This window comes from Chlamydotis macqueenii, chromosome 17 (genome assembly GCF_036417535.1).
Source record: "Chlamydotis macqueenii isolate bChlMac1 chromosome 17, bChlMac1.mat, whole genome shotgun sequence".
NCBI classification, from domain to species: Eukaryota; Metazoa; Chordata; class Aves; order Otidiformes; family Otididae; genus Chlamydotis; species Chlamydotis macqueenii.
In genome coordinates, this window is record NC_141572.1 from 11,458,439 (window position 1) to 11,481,816 (window position 23,378).

General features: G+C 43.0%; 2 protein-coding genes across 10 annotated transcripts in view; one reads left to right on the forward strand and one right to left on the reverse strand.

The window, feature by feature from the left end:
- Nucleotides 1–773: 773 nt before the first annotated feature.
- Nucleotides 774–20,425, forward strand: PISD (phosphatidylserine decarboxylase). 3 transcript variants are annotated; one of them, XM_086761367.1, is made up of 9 exons: nucleotides 774–912; nucleotides 10,026–10,248; nucleotides 10,326–10,442; nucleotides 12,660–12,825; nucleotides 14,833–15,069; nucleotides 15,197–15,335; nucleotides 15,839–15,985; nucleotides 17,122–17,282; nucleotides 17,620–20,425. In XM_086761367.1, the coding sequence occupies exons 2-9, from the start codon at nucleotides 10,199–10,201 to the stop codon at nucleotides 17,842–17,844; spliced, it is 1,242 nt and encodes a 413-aa protein (XP_086617493.1). In that variant the 5' UTR covers nucleotides 774–912; nucleotides 10,026–10,198; the 3' UTR covers nucleotides 17,845–20,425. The 3 variants fall into 3 exon arrangements, with proteins under 3 accessions (XP_086617493.1, XP_086617494.1, XP_010124269.1); XM_086761368.1 differs by lacking the exon at nucleotides 10,326–10,442; XM_010125967.2 differs by lacking the exon at nucleotides 774–912 and having other exon boundaries at nucleotides 10,246–10,442.
- The window catches only part of SFI1 (SFI1 centrin binding protein), a 36,014-nt gene continuing 28,617 nt past the window's right edge, over nucleotides 15,982–23,378 (reverse strand). For 4 of the 7 annotated variants that reach the window (XM_086761352.1, XM_086761356.1, XM_086761357.1 and 1 more), the window contains 4 exons: nucleotides 22,823–22,967; nucleotides 22,149–22,272; nucleotides 21,347–21,449; nucleotides 20,543–20,782 (listed from right to left, as the gene is read on the reverse strand). In XM_086761352.1, the coding sequence (XP_086617478.1) occupies nucleotides 20,675–20,782; nucleotides 21,347–21,449; nucleotides 22,149–22,272; nucleotides 22,823–22,967 (480 nt within the window). In that variant the 3' untranslated portion in view covers nucleotides 20,543–20,674. Of the gene's footprint in view, nucleotides 16,000–17,207; nucleotides 17,310–20,542; nucleotides 20,865–20,896; nucleotides 21,450–22,148; nucleotides 22,273–22,822; nucleotides 22,968–23,378 lie in introns of those variants that run through there. The other 3 variants (XM_086761355.1, XM_086761354.1, XR_015260404.1) reach the window with 3 other exon arrangements.

Below are 23,378 nucleotides of genomic sequence, written 5' to 3' on the forward strand. Positions count from 1 at the left end.
CCTGTGCGGCTGTCCTGTTGCTTAGTGAGTGTGGTGTACCCGTATCTCCATCTGCAGATGACATGCAAGGCTTGTGTTAGGCAGGAGGAGCTTGGTAGTTCTCAGTAAGAAGTAGACATAACGCTAGAGGTTGTTTTTTGGTTTTTGTTTTTTTTTTCTCCCATGTGGTAACCTCTATTACAGCAGAAATGTGCCTATTATCCTGTTTACCAAACCTACACTAAAGCAGGTCGTTACTTCCTTCCCTTCTCCAGTTAGCTGTACAATTTGGGGATTCCCTGACTATCATGAAAGCTTTAATGACTGAGAAGCATGAAGCTCCACAGTACTACAGATTGTTCCTCAGCAACTGATTATTCTGTATAGTAACAACAGAAAAGATCTCATAGTTTAGAGTATGATAGTGCTTTCAGGCAGCTCATTTTACATATTTCTGCATGATGCTTTCGGGCAGCTCATTTTATATATATTTTGGGGGAAGAATTTTGGAGGCATGGGGGGCAGGGAAGGAGGGGGATGAGGTTAAAAACACAGATGACCAGATAATGTTTGTCGGCTGAGTTTCAGTAACTTGGTAAGCTGCAATAACTGGAGTACTTAGGAGCATCTGTATATACCTTCTGTGTCACAGATTTCTGGTCACATTTTCATCACCTAATCCCTCACTGCACATAATATCTTCTTCTTTACTGTGTGGTTGTTCTCTTCCTGAAGTCTCTTTTTTTTTCTTTTACAGACAGGAAGAAGCTTCATACTGCTCCGGTACGGCAAGTCTTCCGCCTGCGCCCCTTCCATGTACTGGTAGCTACAGGTGGCGGATATGCAGGATACAAAAAATATGAGGGTTACAAGTTGGACCAGCTGGAGAAGAGGGGCGTAGAGGTGCCTGTGAAGCTTGCAAGCGAGTGGGAGGTAAGAAACTTGGGGCAATTTTGCTTCTGCCAAGTCTGATGCAAAGCTCCTTTGCTTTTATTCCAATAAGGGAATGTTTAATTTGTCCTCTACTACCAATGCATTTTTGATAAATTGTGGAACTAAAGTTTCTGTCGCTTTTGGCTGAAGTCAATGTAATCATACCTTCGGAACTGCTGGTGTCTCCTCCATCTTTTAGTATGGCTGACACTTTATTTTTTTAAATACTTGTCAAATCAGAAGTATTTGGGATAGTTAATCAAGTGATTGTATTATGTATTTTGAATAAAAATATGTTTGGTAGGCATTGAATCATGTCATGTAGTCCAACCTCTTGGTTAAAGCAGGGCCAGCAGTGAATTCAGACCATGTTACTCAGGGCTTTGTCCACTTAAGTCTTAAAAATTTCCAAGGACAGAGGTTCCACAGTGTCTCTAGGCAGCCTGTTCCAATGCTTAATATTAATATTTCCCTTGTATCCAGTTAGAACCTTCCTTGTTTCAATTTATGGCCGTTGTCTCTGCATCTCCCTCAGTAAAGAGCCTGGTTCTATCTTCTCAATAACCTCTTCTTGGACATTAGAAGGCTGTTGTTAGGTCCCCCCTAAGTCTTCTCCAGGCTAAACAAACCTAATACCTTTAGCCCGTCCTCATAGGCCATGTGCTGCAACCCTTTGACTATCCTGCTGGCCCTTCACTGGACATGCTCTACATCTTTCTTGATCCTAAGAAAACTAGACACAGTATTCCAGATGTGGTCTGACACGCACAAAGTAAAGTAAATTGCTTTCTCTTGGCTTCTACTCCTTTATGCTGTTGGCCTTCATCACTGCCAAGGCATGACGCAGACTCATCTTCAGCCTCCTGTCCACTTGCACCTCTGAGAGAGGCACAAGGCGTGGATCTGCAGTAACTGATGGAGCTGTGGCTCTGCTTAGTGCAATACATTTTCTCGTTTTCCCCACCTTGCATGGCAAGGTAGCAAATTAAGCACGTTATGCTATTTACAGAATTAAATACAGAAATCAAAATAGGCAAGACTAAAATTACATATAAAAAAATCAGAAAACATTCAGTGCTGAGGTTTTTTTTGTTCTAGTAATTTTAGCTATGGGTAGAGCTTGTGCGTTAGTTGTAAGGTTTATCTTTTCACTAGCTGCTCAATCTCTGCTACTTTTAGCACTTTGCTTAATTCCTCTATGCCTTCATGCCTTATATATTTCACAAGGAAGCTGAGATGGAATTAGTACCTAGTTAATAAAAATCTACGTGTTTTCTTTGCGAATATATAGCAAGACCTTTTTGTCATAGGTAACACCTAGGTCTGTAATGGCTCTTGCTGATCCTGACGGATTTTTGCCTTTTCTTCTGGACTCAAAGGCGTTAAAAAAAATATTGTAGAATTGCAGTATATATATCAGATTGATAGGTCAAATAGCCACTGCAGCACTGAAGTAAGAAATATTTCATAACTTCCTATGAAATACTAAGTCTATTGTACTACAACTCTGTGCTAGACGGTTTAAAGTATATGTGGTATTCTTCCAAACAGCCAGGTGAGTGCTTACTTCAGTGCCAATTCTGAAGGCAAGGAGTTAAAAATTCTAGGATTGTAGGATTGCTGGTCGATGCTTCAGTATGACCTTTAGCATCCCAGTTTCTTTGCATTCCTGAGCTCACTGCCAGTTTGTGAGTGGTTTGGCCACATGCCTGTGAGGGACTAGGCTGGAATCCCTAAATTCATTTTCACTAGTGACCCAAATCACATATGATCCAGACTGTCCAGATGCTAACAGCTTAGGCTATGATAGCTCCTGAGTGTAATTTGTCTGGAAATCTGTCTTCTGTATATTCTTTTCCTGCTGAAGCTTATTTCAAACTGGTTTTATGATCTGATTAAAAAAGAGACTGGTAAGTGTCCATGGAGTATTTATTTTAAAAGGCAAGATCAATTCAGTTTTGATACTCAAACCCAAATATTTTAAAATTATTGTTCATACTTTTAGGTATGCAATTGGGTAATTCCCTTATTAAATTTGCTTTCTTTCATTATACTGATATGCTGATTTGTTATTATTTGGTGAAACTATGCGTATTGCTTTTGATAAAACAGCTCTAAAGAACTTGGGTTTTGCAGTAGGGAATCACACAAAGCATTTCAAGCTGATAAGCAGTGCTCCAAATGCAACAGATATCTAGTAAAAAACACTAACAAGGTTTCCTAGTCCTTCCTAATATGCTTAAGTTCTGTTGAATGCTTCTGTGGGAGGGAAAGGAAGCTTGACAGGAGGAAAAAAAGAAACTGTGTTCAGACATTGGAAGAAATATTCCAAACAATGAAGGATTCAAGAAAAATAAGAGCTGCATTGTTCCTTTTTATTGAAAAAGTGGAGTGTCTTTTTTGCTGACCTATCATTTTCCCTTATACTGTTTTTTGCATCCCTGAAAGCACACTTAGGAATGCAGAAGAGGGATGTGGTCTTGTTTTATAGAGCAGAATAAGCCTTTGCGTAGGCAAAAAGAGACCAGGTGTGATTGAACAGGCTTTGAAAAGGTAATACAGAACAAGAAACTACCACACGTGCCCTCGCTGCTGAGCCTGCTGCTATGAAGTTCTGATTCCACAGTACCAACCTCATGTTCGTGTGAGAACATGTACCATCTTCCACCTGACAGCGCTGTCCCTTGCTTCCGAGCATAAGACAGAGATATGAAATCGATAATCACTATCATGTGCAAGCAGGGAATCTCCCTGTTGCAGAGGTACATATCGGTACCGTCGTAGAAGTGTGCGTAGTTTTTGATTGAATTAAAGAGTATACTCCTGGATGTTTTTGTTTTGCTTAAACTTCATAGAAGAATGGGGAAAAAAATGATTCTGGTTTAAGTCAAATCTCCTTTAAGTTTTTCACAGGGAAAGACTATTGCTCCTTTAGCATAGGCCTTTTCTTCCTATAATTTTCTTAGAGACATTATGTAGCTAATAGCTTGAGCTGATTAACGCCTTAGTGTGTCTCCTACCGTGAATACCAGTGAGGATCAGCTTCCATTTAATTAGATGAGGTAAAGCAGATGGCTTGGAAAGAGACAGGTAGATATTTATCAGATGGATGGAAGCTTATTGTTTCAAATCCTTGCTGTCACAGAACATTTCCTGGCTGGGATCTGCATGCATAGTATGCGATTCATATGCTAACTAGAGGCATTTTGCCTCTTCTCGCCTGGGCGCTGGGACAGTGTTGATACAGGATCGAAGAACTGCTCAAGGGAAACCTTGGCCAAAGAGTCTGGATGGACAGAATGACCAAACGTTTGAAGTTCCAGAAAGAGGAACTTCTTGCAGCTGTCCTTTGCTTCCATAGTTTGCTCTGTTTTGTGTGAGCAAAAAGCAGTGTTTGTGGGAGTAGCGTGCACAGGAAAACCACAGTGAACCTTCAAGGGAAATGAGCTGTAGTGACATCTGATAATACAGCTGACAGATTAATACACAGTTCTGTTTGAACTTCAGCTGTTGTCACGGGCCGCAGTTTTTAAAAACAGCTTAATACAGTGGGGATCTGCTTGTGTATAGGTTTAGGACCTTGATTCTGAGAGGTAACACCACAGTCTTTCCTATTGATATTAAAAACTGCTCGTATTTATCTAACAGAGGACACTGGATGCTATTTTGGCAGTGCAATACAGAAGGTGCTTTTCTTGGCCCAGCAGAGACAGACGTTTAGTATTATGGTAAGAGGTGTGTGTCAAGTTCAGGAAAGAGCTAATCATGGAAAAATCCCTGATTATTTTTTTTTAATCCAGTTTTGGAAGAATGAAACATAATCTTCAGTTGGTTGGTCTCTTATTCTTCAGTCTTGCTCCCATGTTCTGATGTTCGGAGTTTTAGTTGAGCAAGCATGCAATTACAGAAAAATTCCTCGTAGAGTGGCCCAGTGCATGTGATAGTCAGAAAATATTAGAAGGGGTGAAATTTGTACACCACCAAAATACGTGAAGGGTGTGACAGTGTAAATGTTTCTCTCGGCTGTCTTGAAAAATTGAACTGAGTAAAATCAGTATTTTTTTATTCTGACCAGTGAGATGGCTTTTTGACTATGTAAGTCTATTCCGTCTCGTACAACCTCCTGAGCATTTTGCCAGGGTTATGGAGCAATTTCAGCGTTTCAGGAGCAGTTCATGAGACTGTGGTGCACTGTCTTGCTCTGGCTGGGAACGCGTGTTGGGCTGTTACCGCAGCCGGACACCGCCGGGAAGGCGTGCGATGCGCGGCGTCCGCACCGTTGTTCCCCGACACAGGCTCTTTCCCTGTGGTCTTGGCCAGCGGCTCCTTGGGAAGCTGCGTGGCGACGAAGGGCCCTCCCGGGAGTGCCCGATACTCGGGCCTGGCAGCGCCGGGCCGCCTCCCCGGGCAGGGCCCTTCCTTCTCCCGCCGAGCGCCCGTGGTCCGGACCAGACAACGTTATCGCCGTGTTCCGGTGCTCTCCGGTTTCTCTTCCTTGTCGTTTCTCCTGTCCTGGCTCCTCCTCCGAAGGGGGCCGGGGCCCTGCGGGCAGCAGCCGCTTCGGAGCGCCAGTGGCTGGCAGGCGAGGCGGGGGAGGGCCGCCGGCCGCCCGCCGCTTCCTTAAGGCGAGGGGCGGCCGGTAGCGGTACCGGCAGCGGCGGGGAGCGAGCGGGAGCGCGGGGCGGCTGCGGGGAGGTAGGTGGGGGTCCCGGCCCCCTGCCCGAGAAGTGGCCCGGGGGACTTGGCCGGCCCGGCCGGAGCCCCGCGGGGGTGGGAGAGCTGGGCCCGGCCGGCGCCTCGGTGGGGTTTGCAATCGGCTGCTTTGTTCCCGTGTCCGAAAACCGCTTCAGAAGGGCGGGTCGGGCTCGGGCTTCGGCGAGTGACCGCGCACGGCCGGGAAGGAGGGGAGCTCTCCGGGCGGCTGGTGCCGCTGGCCGGCTGCAGGTACGGGGGAGCGGGGCCGCTGGCCGGGGGCAGTCAGTCGTTGGTCTCTGTCCTGCTGGAAGTTTCAGGAGACATGTTCCAAAGTCTCGGCTCTCTCGTGAGTAATCTCCTAGCCGATTTAAACCAAGCGAGTCTCTCGGAGCTGCCTTATCGGGGTCCAGAGTCCTGCGGGGAGGGCAGCTGGGGCCGCCGGCAGCCTGGTCCGGCTGCTGCCGGGTTCCGCGGTCTGGGGAGGTGGGCGGTGGGCGGCGTGGTGCTCCCACCGCGGATCCGAGACGGAGAGCTTGCCTGGCGGCTAGCTTAAGCGAAAATACATGGGGTTTTAAACCATGAAATGGAAATGTTACTGCAAAATATTAAAATAACACGATGTATTTTAGGTGTCATCTATTTTCATGTCACTTTGCGAAAGTAAATAAAACTTTTTTTTCCTTGCTTCACAGAAGAGACCTTTGAGACTTTATACCAGGCTTTTTGCACAGAATTTGGGTTTAAGTTTAAAAAAAACCCACTCAACCTAGGTAGCTTAGAATACTGCTTTTTCCCCCCTTTTATTTATAGAATGCACCTAAAACAGCAATGTGAAATTAGAGGGAAATTATCAAAAGTGTTTTTTTTTTTTCTTAATAAGTTAAGAAAAATATACAGAAAGGCTTCTTCGTATGAAAAGTAAAGAATTTTGGAAATGAAGGATGGATAAAGCAGAACATGGTACATCTCGTCAGCCAGCACCGGTAAATCTGCGGAAAGCGGTGAGAGTTGGCCAACTCATCCCCGGCCAAGCTGGAAGTGAACGCACGACTCAAAAATCACGTGTCGCTGGCAGACGCTAACTCTGCACTGGGGTTTTCCCAGCAGCAGGAGAGCAGTCCTGTGCTCTCGGAGTTCAGGGGCTCCTGACTGGGTTGTGGAGCATCCAGTGTTTCTCTTGCTGGGCTCGTTCCAGAGAAGTTGGGTGGGAGCAGGGATTACGTGTCTGAAATCAAAGAGATGCTGCTGGGAAAGGAATGGATCCTTTAATAAACGGTCACTGAGTACCTCTCCCCTGACTGCAAGACCTTATTTTTGCTAGCATTAAAATAGAATACAGTGCTGGGATGCGTATGGTGCATTTTTTAAACAGTAGTTCTCTTACCAAATGTAGAAAGTGTGGCCAGAGGGCTTTGAGCACTTTGACTAGCGCATTCCAAGCCTAATGATTCATGCCGATGATTTAAAACTGAGACTGCAGGTTTGAAGTTCGGTTGCTTATTAGTCTTTCTTGCAAACGCCTTGCTGTATTTTGAGGGAAAGGCTTGAGGTAGTAATGAAAAGACAAATAATTAAATGGGGTCACTGGATTTGACGCTTATTTGAGCTGACAGAGCAGAATGGTGTTGCATAGCTGGCAGATTAGCAGTTTGCTATTAGATAATTATTCTCTAGGGATTTATAGCTGCTGGTAACTACTTTTATTTACCTAACATGGATTCTGCGTGAGTTCAGACAGGTAGAGGAGTCTGGTACTGATGTCCAACAAACCATCCATCATAAGATTCTTGTCTAAGTTAATAACCCAGGCTTTGTGGCACAGCTTGCATCACAAGAAGGCCAGCTATTGAGATGCTGTTATGTGAGTTCCTCTGTCGTGAGCTCATTGATCACTAGTTCTTGTTCCTTTCCCCATGGAAAGCAGGTAAACTGACGGTGGATTTTTCATTTCAGTATTCTGACATGGTAGGAATTGTACATTGCTTCTGAGGCAGCTGCCACAGGAATGGCAGATTGCCACATATGTCAGCATTTCAGCAGGACTCGGGTATTTGCATTTTGGTGAATGTAGTGAAGTCAGTAGAATAGAACTTAAGAGGAACATAGGTCTTCTTACTCATCTGAACTCAGTTCTTTTAAGTGGAGGAAAAAAGCTTTTAACACCCGTATTTCTCCCTTCCTGGAGAGGAATCTCTATTGTATCACATTTTTTTTTTGTTTTGAACTGAAGAGTAGTAGACCCCACTGCAGTGGGCTGTAAAACATTTACATGTCCATTTGTTTTAGAGAGCACTTTCTCTGTGCTTTCCTAGAATCAGGTACTAATTTATTGAAAATGTCCTAAGGGATGAGACTGAATTTCTGCTGAAAGAGCAGGAAGGTTTACCTCCCTTATCCTTAAGGGAAGAGTACTAAAGAAAATGTAGATAAAGCTTCTGTTTGCTCTGTGGTCTTCCTGCAGAGTCATGCATAGCTGAAGGACCTCAAAGGAGGAGACGAGATGGGGGAGCAGGGTGCCAGCCTGGCCCGTGGGTGCTGGGCACCCCAGGGTGCTGCAGTCCTCCCGCAGGAAGGGCAGGCTGCGGGCTGGGGTACTCTGCCTGCTCCTGCCTGGCTTCACCAGTGCCAAATGAACAAACTGCCTCTCTCCCCGCAGTTTTGTGAAGACACGTGTTCAGTAGGAACATGATTTTTTCCATCTTGGTCTGATGAAGCGCCTTTTGAAATGACGTTGTCAATTTAGTTTATTTCTATTTAAAATTTAGTATTTAATCATGGTAATTTCTAATGTTCCTGGCAAATCAAGAGAAATAGCTCCCCTGTGTTCCTCGCTGCTTGTCTTGGAATTTTGATGGGATTTTGGGTAACTGCTTTTATAATTTTACTATACAGATGGCTGCTTTTTTGTCATGTCGGATTTTCTTGTGCCAGCCAGAGAAGCTGAATGATATTTTAAATAGGAAACCACAAAAAAGTTGGCTCAGGGAGGAAGGAGTATGTTTAGAGTGCTTTCAGTTGATTTTAAATTTACCTTATTTCAATTAATTGGATTTTTTTTTATATGCAATTGTTTAAATTCAACTTCAACAATAACATACACATAAGTTGTGGAACTTCTTGAGATACAGAATACCATACAGCAGTTTTCTTTCTGGAAAAAATACTCTTAATGCAGAGACTCCAGAAGTGTTTTTAGGGAATATCTGTAGTATTTGGAGTTGAAGGCCAATCTAAATAAATTCTTGCTACAACTTTTTTTTTTTCCCCAAGGCCTGAGCAGGATGCCATTAGCTAGTTAATTCTAGCCTTTCCTGCTGGCCCTCCCACTTCTGCCTTACACCTAATACAATACAACCCTTTCCCTCACATCAGAGCACCAGTGCTCTTTTTTTGTCTACTCTATTAGACATGCAAGTTTTCAGGGTGTTTAGAGAGCTCTGGAAATGAGGAATTTTTTTTTTTAAAACCCAAACTTTAAAAGAAAATGTAAGTGAAAGGGATAGCCACTAGAGAGTTGGCCCCTAAACCGTTCTGGGTATTTGGTTTAATCTTGAGGTGAGATGTAGCTGGCTGACTTCCGCTTTCGGAACCAGGGGTCCAGTTTCAATCCAGATCCAGTCAGCAGGAGATGCAGAAAATCCATGTTGGAGGTGTGGTCTGCAGGGTCAAAGAGGGAAATTTCCCCTTATGTATATTCAGAATGCTGAGATAGAAATACTGCAGCTTTTTGTCTTCAAAAAGCAAAACCAAAACAGCTTCCTTTACTCATGTTTTGCATTTTAGTTCCACTGGAGATAAAAATTGTGACAGTACTGGGGAGAGCAGTGTAATAAACATGTTAACACCTCTTTTATGCCCGATTCTCAAGCTGGCCCTAAACTTGGCTTATTTCATTACGTTTCTGGGTATTTGTAGAATGTCCTTTACCTGCTCCCTAAGTGAGTCTTTTGAGATGCAAAGACAGTTCAGGAGATGGACGCTGGTATCTGGCAAGGGTTGTGAAACAGAAAGATGTTCCTCTCCTTTCTGTTTTTTTCTTTCCAAGCTGGACAGTAAGAGCAGGAAAGGATTTTTGGTGCCCAGCAGTTCAGAACTCTTAGCAGCAGCTGCTGCACTGCAGAATTGGAGCTGGGAATTGTCTCCTCCTCTTCTCCGCCCCACTCCTCCTCCCAGCCTCGGATTCAGGCTCACGCTGGGGTTAGTTGCGCGAGGCCAGCTGGCTGCTCCGCTGACGGGAGTGCATCGCTGCCCAGCAGCCTCCGACTGCAGGGTGTTTTTTGGAGAGTTGAGTTTCAATGGCCACCTTGACTAGCGAGAAGCAAGGACTGCATATACGGACAGCTCGTTTTTATCTTGTGCAGAGTCGGCTTTGTAGTGGGATGTTGAAATATGACACAATGCCTGTTTGTTTGCAATAGCTGCAACCCTCGTAGCAGAGATTCAAGTGGGAAGCAGAGGGGGAATCCAGAGACAAACCAGCGGGGGAATTAGGAACTGTGACGCCGTGGCCTCTCTCTTGCACCGGAGCAAGCAAAGGAAAGAGAGGTAGAGGAAAAAAGACTGAGCCTTGCAACCAGCCGTCACCTTGACGATGTGTCAGTCAAACACCCTGCAGGGACCAGATCTTCACACAGGGAAATGGTGAGATGCTATAAAGCTTTATCTAACCCTCCACCCTCTTGCTACAACCTCCGCAAAGTTAAAATTCATGTCCGGAGGCTGCGTTCAGGGAACGGCGGCAGCAGCAGCTGTGCCGGGGACCAGCACCCGCAACTGGAGAGTCCAGGCCCGGCTGGCTCTGCCGGTGGTCCACCAAATAGGAGAACTCGTTTCAGGTACTGTTTAGTATTTTCTGCTTTGCAGGAATGGTGACTGAAGGGAGAAATGAGGGAGGGAGGATGGGAGGGTTTCTGGGCAGAAGGAGCGACAGCCATCTGCAAAGCTTTTGTTTGGCCTAATTACTATAAAGCTCCTTATGCATTGAATTGGCAGAGAAGGGCACACTGTTATACGACAAGGGGAATGAGGAGGCTTTCATGCCTTTCTACCCTCCATCAGTAGGAGAATGGAAAAATTAGTGAGGGACTGCTCTGAAACCAGGCCAAGGCAGTCAGAAGCCCGAGGGCTCCGGAGCGAGCTGCCAGGATGCAGCTCTGCAGGGATTGGTCTATGAGCGACTGCAGTGAAGGGGGGGAGAGCAGCAGGAGGGGGAGCGGGAAGTGGGACCTCTGTGCTCGATGCTGGCAACCCGCTGGCAAGCCGGCTCCCGGCCTCACCAGCCCTTGAGCAGACTGCAGGCTGGTGGGTGGTAAGGAAAGGAGGAAGAATGTGAAGTGTCCCTTCCTGTTCCTAGAGTCGGTGCCACCTCCTGCTGAGAAGAAAGCCGGCTTTACCTCTGCTGAGACAGCACTTCATCTCCTCAGGGGGTTTTTGGGGTTTTCTTACCCTTGCATTGTGATGCACAGATCATTCTTTGTTTTTTATCTATTAATTCTTGGGGGAAAATAAGTTGTGTTCACTGCAGAAAAAAATCTCTGAGCCAAAAGCACCATCTTGCATCCCAAAGTGGTGACAGTTGTACCTGCCTGCATGATATTCTAATTGTAATCCAAGTTTTGAAAAGAACATGTTGGCAAGAAAATGTCCTTTTAATTTCCTAACTTTTTTTCCATCTTGGAAAGATATACACAATATTTTGTAGTTCATCCTTCATATCATAAAATCCAGCGAGGGTGAGAGCTGTCCAGAGCAGCCAGAGCGGACCACTTCCAGTTTGTGTGCACACATAGTTGTGTCCTGGTTGCAGGCCTGCTGCCTTCAGCAGTGTGGGGAAAACAGTCTTAGCCCGGATTTAAGTCAGTGCCCAGAAGATTTTAATATTTTGCCCTCAGCTAGGCAGATTTTCATTTGATAATGTGACCTTGGAAATGCCAATGGTTTCTTCATGAGGAGAAGCCAAAGAATAAATGGGGACCTGAAGAGTCCCTCATCCAGACCTCCTGCAAGGGTCTGAACTGAGGCACTTGATGTCCTCTGCTAATAAGATGAGCAGCTTTTCTCTCTCAGAGTTACAAGTTCAAGTTCTGGCAATGGTTATTGGTGCAAAATGTGTTTGCTCTCAGCCAGGACATCCAGATCACAAAAAAAAAAAAAAAAAAGATGTAGTTGGTTATGAGGCAAGGGAGTTGGTTATTGGGCTAGGGAGAAGAGATTATCTGGCAGCACTAGCAGTATCGACTTTGTCCGCGTGTTCTCTGTGCAGAACCAGGGTACCCAGTGAAGGCTTTACGACCTGGAAAGATGTCTTTTGGAATCAGTTATTTGACAATTACATTAATTAACTCAGGAGTGCCACTCCTGTTTCTCAAGGAAGTGCTTGTTTCCTGAAGTTAGTGAACGGCCAACAGGTCTGTGAATTTGACTCCAAGGCACAATCTAGTCAGGATGCCTTCAACACGTGAATCCTCTAAGAGACCTCGGTTTCTTTGGTTTCAAGGATTTACTTCATCAGGGTATCTGTTCTTTCCTTAATATTGCTCCTCCAGACAGTTCTTACTAAAGTCTCAGCATCAGATTGCTGGCTTTCTGTCCACTTTGGGTATGCAACAGCTGGAGCAGTTGCAAGAAACCTTCTCTGGGGATGTAATCTTCTGGTATTTAGAAGAAGAACCTTTGCTCTCAGTTATTTCCACTGTGAACTATCATGTTATGTTGTTAGTTGGATGAACCAGCTGTGACTTTGTTTTCAAATGTCACCTCCAAGTGATCTTGCCTTCAATTTTGAGGATGTCATTCATAAAATGTGACCCATGAGAGTGAACGCAATTTTTTGGACAGAGCTGGGGTTTTTTGGTTTTTGTTTTGTTTGTTTTAAGGGAAACTGGTCTTCTGTTTTGGGAAGGGGAAGAACTGACCAAAATAAAGGAGTAAATAGTTGCAGAATCAATGTTTAAGTAACGATTAGCAGGAATAAATCATTCCCAGTTATCAGAAACTGCTGGTTCTGAAGCTGAGATGGCTGACCCTCTTATGTTGTGTATGTAATCTTTCAGGTTGCAATTTCCCCAGCTGGCCCTGAGGCGAAGGTTGGGCCAGCTAAGCTGTATGTCTAGGCCTGCTCTGAAACTCCGTTCTTGGCCTCTGACTATTCTCTATTATCTTCTACCTTTCGGTGCTCTTAAACCCTTGACCAGAGTGGGATGGAGGCCTATGAGCAGGGTAAGTGTGAGCAGGTCTCTCTCGCGCTTCGTGTATGTTAGCTGTTTTATACTGAAGGGAGCTGGCAGCAGCTGGGTGGAGATGTCCTTACTATAGAACAGGCAGATGATCACTAGTGTGAAAGTATGGAGATGCAATTCATTTCCTTTTAGTTTTTACTGTTCATAGTTGTGTTCACAAATTGCTTCACAGACAAGAGATTTTTTTCAGTAGCAGAGAATTTCTTTGTCCTCTTAACAGTTGGGTAAATTAACAGAAACCTTTGAATTAATTCAGTCACCTCAAAGTGTCAGGGCTAGGATAAGGCAGATCAGACCGCTTCTCCAGTTCCCTTTCCTGCCACGCTGAAATGGTCTCTGGCTTTCGGTCATTTTTGCACAAAGAAGGTTTGTTCCCCAAGTTCTTTGAGCATTTGTAATCCAGCCTGTCCAAATGATACACAAATCTCTGCTCCGACACTGGTGACAGCAGGGTGTAGGAAGCCTTGCATGTAGTTATTCTCTGCACAGATGCAATTTCAGAATGCAACAACCACACAAATATTTTGATTGAAAACCGCAGCAAAATTGCAGTTCCTGCTATTTCACTGAACAGCTGTTCAGTTTGATCCCGTCAACTTGAAACCAGGCTCTTTTGAAGAGAAGCGATTTTTGTGATTCTTACAGTTGTATCTGCAAATTCTCAGTGTTTGTGGAAAACTGGGCAAAACTGATCTCAGAAATTAACACTGTATAAGGCATGTCAAGTAAAATGGCAAAACATGTCAGTCCTTCAGCTTATATAACCTAAGGTGCTGTTGATTTAAAAGTTTTTATCTTAAGTAAGATTAGGTTGGTGTTTTCTTTCTGAAATATCGCTGTATTTTAACATGATGCAGGATGGTGATCTGTGAGTGAGATCTCAGTTTGCTGTATTTGATAGGATGGACAGGCTCTCAGCCAGGGTGTGCTTCTGTTTGCGTTTATGGCTGTATTTTGCAAGACTTAATAGTGAAGGATAGGATTAACATTAAGCATAAATTACTCTTGCTAAGGAAAAAAAAGAAAGAAAATGTTTAGTTGGGAGTTAAATGTAGCCAAGCAGCACTGTTCAAAAAATTTGTACCAGATTAATCAGATAATGTCGTCTTTTGCAAACCTGGTTTCAGAGGGTTCAGTTCCCTTGGTGCACAGATGCCCAGCCCTCTGATTACGTCATGGTGATTTGATTTTTTGGCTGATAATAAGTACCACAAACCCCAGAAGAGGTACCTGCTGGAGTTACTAACAGGAAGACACTGTCACGTGTCCAGTTACGTCAACAGCATATACCTCTTACCAATATTGTTCATTTGTTTTTCTTGCTACTAAATCTTGTGCTTTGGTATAAGTAAGTCTAAAGGTTTATTTCTAGGAATAAAGGCACTTTATACTCTTGCAATTAGCAACTCCCGTTGTTATGAGAGGAGGAGTAAGGATGGCGTAAGTTTATACCAGTGTAGTTGCATCCACAGTGGTGTGTTTCTTCAACTGTACCGTTAGAGCAGTAAGATACTGGGATGTGGAAAACGCCCTCAGTAGTAGATGCATCTGAGAAGCACATCATCAAACACTGAGAAATTACTTTTCAGTCAGTTTTCATTTGGTTATTCACAAAAAATTAATATACTGGTAATGTTAAACCCTTCTAATGAGTGTTCTACTAGAATATGTGAAATGTGTCCTTTTTTCTGTAAGCCTCGCATTGGGGTTTCCAGTAACCTGCATGTGGAGTTTCTGGCTTCAGTATGAGGTTACAGTAAGTTTTGTCCTGTCCCTCATCTTCTCTCATCAGAATGGAGAGATTGAGGATGAAGTGCAGAGCTGATTTTTTGCTGACCTAAAGGCTACTTTGCATGTGATGTAACCCAGTGAATTCCAGGGAGGGGTGAGCAGGAACAGTTTGATCCTTTCTGCTTTCTGGGGAGAAGTAAGAGAAAGCCATCCGTGGAAGAACTGAATGACGTGGTGCAATTCTTTTTTTCTTTAGGTTGCTCTGTACAAATCTGTACCGACGCGACTGCTTTCACGAGCCTGGGGTCGCCTGAACCAGGTGGAGCTGCCCACATGGCTCCGGAAGCCTGTTTACAGCCTGTACATCTGGACATTTGGAGTGAACATGAAGGAGGCAGCTGTTGAAGATCTGCATCACTACAGAAACCTCAGCGAGTTCTTCCGCAGGAAGCTGAAACCACAAGCACGGCCAGTCTGCTGTTTGCACAGTGTGGTGAGTAAAAGGAAATGAAGGCTTTATGCTACATTACCAGCTTCCCCCACTTCCCCAAAGGAATGTGTCTGCTTTATGAGGAATTAATAATTCCTAATGTGTTTCTGTTCTTTTTTTTTCACTGTAGATTAGTCCCTCTGATGGAAAGATCCTTAATTTTGGACAGGTAAAAAACTGTGAAGTGGAGCAAGTAAAAGGGGTTACTTATTCTCTGGAATCTTTCTTGGGACCTCGCATTTGCACAGAGGAACTGCATTTTAGCCAGGGTGAGTTCTGCATTGGTTCTGCATTTATTCTGCTCTGCTCTTTCAGTGTTCTCAGAGATCAAGAAAAGAGAGATTTATTTTTTCTTTGTTTCTCACATTGTCAGGAACAAAAGCAGATCTGATTTTTGTTTTATTTGAGGATAAACATGTCGCTGTTGTAGTTCTCTTTCTCACCAGTGGCTTTATACTGTCTTGCCTGGCTCATTCTGATTATCGGAATTAAACTGCTTGGTTCTTTTTTTATATGGTTACATTGACCATTACAGTTGACTCCACAATCTGCTGCTATACTGAGGCTGTATCACTTGTACTGTCAGACTGAAATTTTATTGGAGAGGGAAACGAACACTTTGAAATTCTGGATTCCTGGACAAGGAGTATCTTTTTGTAGTCTCAGCAGTACATGGGACTGCACTTAGTCCTCTGCTGTTACCACTGGTTCTAGTGTAGATGACTGTGTCAAGAGTATCTTTAACCCCTTTCTTTCCATGGTTTCTTTGTAGCCCCATCTGGTAATTCTTTTCAGCAACAACTAGTTACAAAAGAGGGGAATGAGCTCTTCCATTGTGTAATCTACCTTGCACCGGGAGATTATCACTGCTTCCACTCCCCCACTGACTGGAGAGTGTCACACCGCCGTCATTTCCCAGGTAGGTTTCTGTTCCTAGAAAGCGAACGCAGAGCAGCTTTGGAGGGAAGCACTAGCACAAGACATGCTAGCGGAGCAGTTGTCCAGTTGCACGATAGATAATGGGAGAAAAGTTATTTGTCACAAATGGTAAGTATAGTTTACCAGAACAAATCCCATAAAGGTGGTGAAAACAGTGACGTATTCAGGCTGGTTTAATTCTTTGAAATAACTGTTGACGCATGCTGACCTGACTTGTATTCAAACATGATTTGTTCAGTTTGCACCTGAAATACAGATAGTTATGCAGATCAGAGCAAACTGTAGCCTAAAATATGACCTCTTTTCCTGTGCTTGGCAAAGAAGATGCAACTAAACAGTTATGTTACTGGAGTTAGGATCAGATGTTTTTCTCCTCCTCTTTGCAGATCATCATACTCTAGTTCAGCAGATAACAAAAGTGTTTTACTCGTTGGTATCTAGCAAAACCCTAAGTACTGGATTTGGTTTGAAACACCGTAAGAGAGACACAGTGACCTGCCACAAGGTTTGAGAATTCTTGTCAAGTTCCAGATTGAAGCTAGGCCTTGATTGAAACAAGGGACTTTTAGTGAATTGCTACTATCAGATTCAGCGCAGCAAAGCAGATGCATTTTATAGCTAAAAATGTGTGTAGTGAATATACCTTACTACATTACTTTAAGGATTACACAGAGATTTAAAACTTCGACATTCTTCTGCAATAAACTGGTTTTTAACTGATTCACATTATTGGTATTCCCTGGTCAGCTCTAGCTAGATAGCTACTTGGTTTTCATCAAGTCTCAGTAACCACTTCTGTGCATTTACCAAAGAGAACTGGAAGGGGCTGCTCTCAGGGACTGGATAGTTAACCAGTGAAACCTGTTTCTAAGCTGTAAAAAGTTTCCCTAGCTTCCTTTTAGTAGCCTGTAGCCTTCTGTTAGATGGATCTTATGTGCCTATTGGAAAGCTGCTTTCAATTGTATCTCTCAGGGCTGAGACTAGGGCCTAGCTTTGCCTTTGTCCTTACCCTGATCTCTCTTAAGGGCCCATCCGATGACAGTTAACCATTTAAATGGCATTACAATCCTGCTACAAAACAGACAACTTAACTTGAGTGTTTTCTCACTATTGCAGGCTCTCTGATGTCTGTTAATCCTGGAGTTGCTCGCTGGATCAAGGAACTGTTCTGCCACAATGAACGGGTTGTCCTTAGAGGTGACTGGAAACATGGCTTTTTCTCTTTAACCGCTGTAGGAGCAACAAACGTGGGCTCTATCCGCATCTACTTTGACCAGGTGAGCAAGACAGTAGTAGGCAGCTTTCTGGTTTTGATGGCTGAGGTTGATAAAGTATAATAAAAGAAAATTACAAGAAAATTTTAGAAGTCTTATTATCTTGAAATTAAGGTGTTTAACAATAGTGATGTTCCACACTGACTTAGTATGTTCTAAGACTGATTTAAAGGGAGTCATCTCCAATACAGACTTCTTTTTTTTAAATATTCTTATTGCACTTTTGGATTGTTCATAAGTTCCTGCATTAAAAAAGCCTGGATATCCACAGCCTACAGCTGTGCTAATGAATACAGAGTACTGAAATCCTCAAGTAACAGTTTCTTCCTTCTCTGTACAGGACTTGCATACCAACAGTCCATCTTACTCTAAAGGTTCCTACAACGACTTCAGCTTCATATCCAACAACAACAAGGAGGGAATCTCCATGAGGAAAGGAGAACATTTAGGGGAATTTAACTTAGGCTCTACGATTGTACTAATCTTTGAGGCACCCAAGGACTTCAAATTCCACCTCAAAGCTGGACAGAAAATCCGCTTTGGAGAAGCACTGGGCTCTCTATAGGAAGTCTCTCAGCAAGAAGGTTTTCTATACAAAGGGACTCTTATCACACCACTGAGTGTTTCATTTAACAAGTATGTATCACTCAGCAGGACCTGGGTGAGGAAAACAGAAGATGTCATTGCTATAATAAACCTGAGAGTATTTGGTCTGTATTTACACGCTGCTGCATGCAGAAAGAGAACTGAATGACCATGTATGTATGGGTACAGCTGCCTTTAACCATGGAGGTTTCTGTCCCACCCTGTGCCTGCAGTCTTTGATGTTCTCCCCTCAATGTGCCACAGGATAATTATGTTCTCAGAGCCTGTAAGTCCCTTTTAAGCCTTCCTAGGCTGTGCAGGTGCAGTGGGGAAGGGTGGAGGCAGAGATGAGCTGTATTTAAAGGGACACTGACAGGCTGAGTCACATCTTGTACCATATACCTGCATTATCTGTTTTTCAGACCTTGAGTAAGGAATGTATGCTCTTATTTATTTTATTCTAAGACACTCCACTAAAGTTTTTATATTAATGGCAGCCTGTGAATGCCTACAGTGCCAAACAGTTAAATTGGCTAGTATGGCTTCACAGTCCAAACTAAGCAAAATGTGCAACAGACAGCATCAGTACAATAAGTTACACTCATCCAGGTTTTCTACTGTTAGACAACTTTAATTCTTTTACCTGACATTGTCCCTTTAAAACTGGACTTTGCACTGCATTTTAAACCTTGCAAACACTGTGTCTACATTCCGTATGATGAAACTGGTGGTCTTGGGCTTTTCTTTAAAAACGAAACAAAAAAAGCAGACAAACCTCTATGTCCTATTCCTAACCTATGGTTTTATTTTGCTATTCCAGGTTTCAAAGATTTTGTTTGTATGAGAGATAATTATTTTACCACTTGCATTAAGGTTTGGAAGACATAGAGCATGTTTGTCTTGTGTGATGCAATGAGATCGCAGACAAAATATGTTTTTACTTTCTGCTATGTGTTGTTGTTTTGTCACTAAATTATTGAAGAATTAATTCCTTTATTTACAGAACAGTTTCAGATACTTCAGGACCAATTTTTATTGCACGGAGTGAAATGCCCTATGCATTGACTGTGTATAAAAATATTTCAGATCTTTGGAGCAATCCCAGGTTGCCTGCCAGGTGCCAACGTGACCATCCTATAATGGCCTGGCAACAATTTCATCTTATCGAAAATATTAAAAAAAAAAACCCCACATCTGCTCTGACTTCCGCCGTCCTACTTAATGCTAGGGATGTGCTAGGGGCTGAAAGCTCTATGCTGAAGCTTCATCCAAGAGCAAAAGTTTAGAGCCTCTTTGTAACTTCATGTCAAGAAGAGTTAAAGTCTAACACCTTGGATCTGTTGAATGTGGCACTATATGGCACTGACAGAAGAGGAATTGAGTTTTAAAGCAATGTATCAATTGTTTTTAGAGAATAAACTGTTTCGAGTCCAGGTACTCAAACATTTAGAACTGACTTTGCTGTCCAGAGCTTGTTGGAGTGGACATGTGTATGCCTTTCTGCTCTCTGAAAGATTTCTCATACTATTTCCTTGCTTGAGCCTTGGGTGTTTTTTCTGCTACTTCAAGGAAATGGTACACTGACTAGCTCTAATTTCCTAAAGAAAAACTTATCTCCTTCGTATGTACTGCAGAAAATGGGATATAATTTTGTTGTACAAATGTCTGGTTTGCCAAGTCCCATATGCTTAGCTTGTCATCAGGAAGAAAGGGATGATAAACTGCCTCTAAGTGATGTAGCTGAGCCAAGACTCAGGTTATGGTGGCTGTTTGGGTGACAAGCAGGAGAAAATTCGTTTGGCTCCAAGAGTCAACATTTCTTCACTTTACATGAGGAGGAGTTTGAAAGCTTGAAGTGGCTCTCAGCCACCTATCTTGTTAAACTTCTTGGCATTAGCAAGTTTACTCCTGCAGCAGTATACCATACAGGTTATAAAATGTGCACTTTTAAAAACTATTGAGTGAGAAAAAACTAAGGCAAACATCAGCCCCGGGAGGATAAAGCTATGACTGTCCTTTTGACTAAACTTCAACATCACGTTAATTTGTTCTAGTGGATGAGAGAAAAGACAACTGAGTCTTTTCTCCCTTTTCCACTGCAGCCTGTGGCATCCAGACACAGCCAAAGCGACTTTAAGCTTTAATTTCTTCTTACTCAGCATCATCAGATACTTCAGATACTTCAGATCCACAGTATCTGAAGGTTACTGTTAGCCTAGTAATGGAGGACGGGTTGCCTGATGTTTGCTTTATTAGAAATCGAAGAAGGAGGAAAGGATTCAGCATGCAAGTGGCTGGTTTTGTGGTGATCTTAATACTGTGCAGAGCTAGCTGAGTAACAAATATTCCTTGTTATGCAGTGATCAGCAATGCGCTCTGGAAGTGAAAGCAGAGTTCCTAGAGGGTACTGATAATGCTGTGAATTTCTCCTGCATGGAGAATCCCATTTAATTCTTCAACTGTATCAGTAGCACGGTATTTTTGTATGTCAAAGTGTATGACTTACTGACATTAACTCATTTAATTGCAAACATTTTGAAATAAAGAGTCTTATCAGTGTTGCTTATCTTTCTGAAATGTCAGGGTAACCTAAACTAGGTATTGTTAGTGCAGCATGAGGTATGTTTAGCTCCTGTTTAGTTTCTAACCAGCTGTAGTAACAAAATAAAACAAGCAAAAATATTTAAATTAATTTATAAAATAAAAATGCCATACATAGACTAAGAGAACGTATACATCTTTTCCATCCTCCCCTGCTATGAAAGGGGCAAAAAGTCCTACCTATGAGCTGGAAAATTGGTTCAGAAGCATTATGTATCTAGAGCAATCTGGATATCACGCAGGCGAGCAACCAGGTTCTGCACATGGTGTCTCTCTTTGGGTTGTGCTTTGGCAAGAGTGTTGATCCTCACCTGCAACTGAAAGGGAAGACAATTGCATAAGCTATTTGTACAGCAAGACAGCATTTAGTCTTTTTGACAGAGGAAGAGTGAATGAACTCTAGCAGCCTTTCTATTATCCCACGTAAGAACCGCTAAGTGACAGGATCGTGTCACTCCGGAACAGCCAAGCACTGGCTAGCTTTAGAGGTAACAGTGCAGTGCCCACCTGTGTGGCTGTATGAACTTGGGGCCTGAGAGCAATGCAGATGCAGTCATTGTAGTGTAGCTACACTGTCCTGAGAAATCACAGAAAAAAAAAAAAAAAAAAAAAGAGACTGAATCTACTAAAGCCTGCTATGTAGCTTGGCAATAGTCTTGGAAAGGTCTGTTGGAGCTGGAGTTAATTTCTGAACAAACAGGAATGTTCATCTACGCAGCTGTCTGTTCTGCTTGACAGCCCACTTCTGATTACAAGCTTCCCTCTTGGCATTTTAATAACAGCTTGTATACAATTCCTCACAACTACCATCAGCCTTTAGGATAAGTGCATAGCATAGTAAAATCACTTAAATAACTTCAATCTGTTTGCTGTTTACACACCTGATCCAATTCTTCCCGAATTCCTTGTACACCACCTTGGTCCTCTGGTTGCACGCTCATTTCTAGCCACTTCTGTAGAATCTCTGCCTGCTGCTGACAGGACCTGATAAAATGGATTAGGATTCTTATCCCAGTTAGGAGCTGAACAGTCTAAGCCAACTTAGACTTGCAACTGATACTTGCAATAAGACCCAATTTTTGTCTCAAACAAGTGAATGATTAAAAGTCTTTTTTTAAAAAGAAAAAAAAAAAAAAAAGATGCTGGAAAGCAGAGAAGTCTGTCTGAAAGCTGTTGTCTCCATTTCCTACTCCCAGTTCTTGACTTCCTCCTTTCCCGACAGTTAAATCCCTTGCAAGCCCCATTTTCTTTTAAGCATTTTTGTAAATGTCTTCTTATTCTAGTAGGGAAGTTGACAAACCCCAGCCATATTTTAATTGACAGTTGAAAAAGCTAAGTATTCACTACTCATGATAAAGGAACTGAAAGCTGAATTTCAGCTGCTCTGCCAAGTTCATTTGTACTGCCTTCTGATTACACCCAATGCTACCTTTTTGTCATGCTTTCTCTGATAGCTGCTAAAGGTGTAATTAATCTACTTGCTGACTACAAAAGAAGTTGTTAACGTATGTCTCCCACTTGGAGTGAACTCTTAAAAGGAGAAAATAAAAATATCAAGAACTTTTCTCTGTTTATTTCACAGTTCTGCTGTGAACAGACTCTTATTTTCAAATTAGATAGCTGCAAAAAATGCAATACTGAGTTGACAGCATGAAGGCTGGCTAAAGGGGCTTTGTAACATACTCGAGTTCTTGTTTCCTGCTGAAGTAGTACTGCATCTGCTGTTGGATGTGTCGGAGTTCAACTTCCAGCTGTCTCTGTAACACCATTTCTTCTCTGGAACTGCGCTCCCTTTCTTTCCTTTCAGCTGAAAGGAAGATACAAGCCACAAGCACTGAAGCAGAGCAGACTTACGCTGTTCTTACCAAGCAAATTCAAGTTAGTAGACAGGAAACGTGGAACCCTCCTGAGTCCTTTTCACATGTTTTGTCACCCTGCGACATGTACCTATTCACCCAAAAGATCAGGTACAGGGAGAGGGCAGGAGTCCTGACAGCATTACAAGCTCTCAAGACTCAGTTTAAACATACAAAAAAAGGTAAGAAATGCTCTTGTGAATGGTTTAGTACTACAAATGCTATTTTTGCCTATTCATAATTTAGTGTTTTGTCTACTCTAGAAGTAAGTCTAGTCCCATGGAACACAAATATCACGCCCTCATGTCACTAAAAATACCGCATTGAGAGGTGCTTAGACGCCACCATCTCCTGTGGGGAAGACTTGGAGACCTTTACTTCGTAATTTCTTGCCTCCTGAAGCAAGGCCTTTTCTCCCGTACATTTTGAAGAGTTGATTTGGAGTCTTGCATGTATTGGAGGAGGACCCACAACTGCTACAGTTTAGATGTGAGGACATACCTGCAGTTTGGTGACTCTGTTTTCCCACCAAGTCTTCAGGTGACAGCAAACGTGGCTGCACATTTGGTTGCAACTTCTCCACAGAATCCTGTTCAGGGTTTCGGGAATTGGCTCCTTTGTGAGCACTCACAGGCTCACCTCCTCTCTACAAGGTCAGAATGACACTGGTTTTTTCCTCAAAGGGTTTTCTTGAGTAAGCCCTACAAGTAGGATGCACCTAATGTACTAAGCCCTACTCCCACTCAGACATCCCCCGTAGTCACTGAGCCCCTCTCATAACATACCACAGAAGAAGAGGAGCTTAAGAAACGGCTCTTTCATTTCTAGCATGGAAACACTTCATCAAGATTAACACCTCCCATTCTGTATGGGACAGAGAAGTTGAAAATGCAAGCAATTACAGTACAACACACGTGGGTTGGTCAGATAGTGAAATACTGCTTTAGACTGGTGGTAGACAGTTCTCAGGCATTCAGAGCCAGTTAATTTTGTCACCTTGTAAGACGATTGCTAAAACAAGAGAACAACAGCTCAACAACCAGATAGTCAGTCCAGA

Bases quoted from the DNA above. Each gene is read 5' to 3' on its own strand.
- PISD (XM_010125967.2), top strand. From the start codon at position 10,246: ATGGTGAGATGCTATAAAGCTTTATCTAACCCTCCACCCTCTTGCTAC. The intron at 10,443-12,659 runs GTACTGTTTAGT...GTAATCTTTCAG, and splicing joins AATAGGAGAACTCGTTTCAG to GTTGCAATTTCCCCAGCTGG. The intron at 15,986-17,121 runs GTAGGTTTCTGT...TCACTATTGCAG, and splicing joins ACACCGCCGTCATTTCCCAG to GCTCTCTGATGTCTGTTAAT.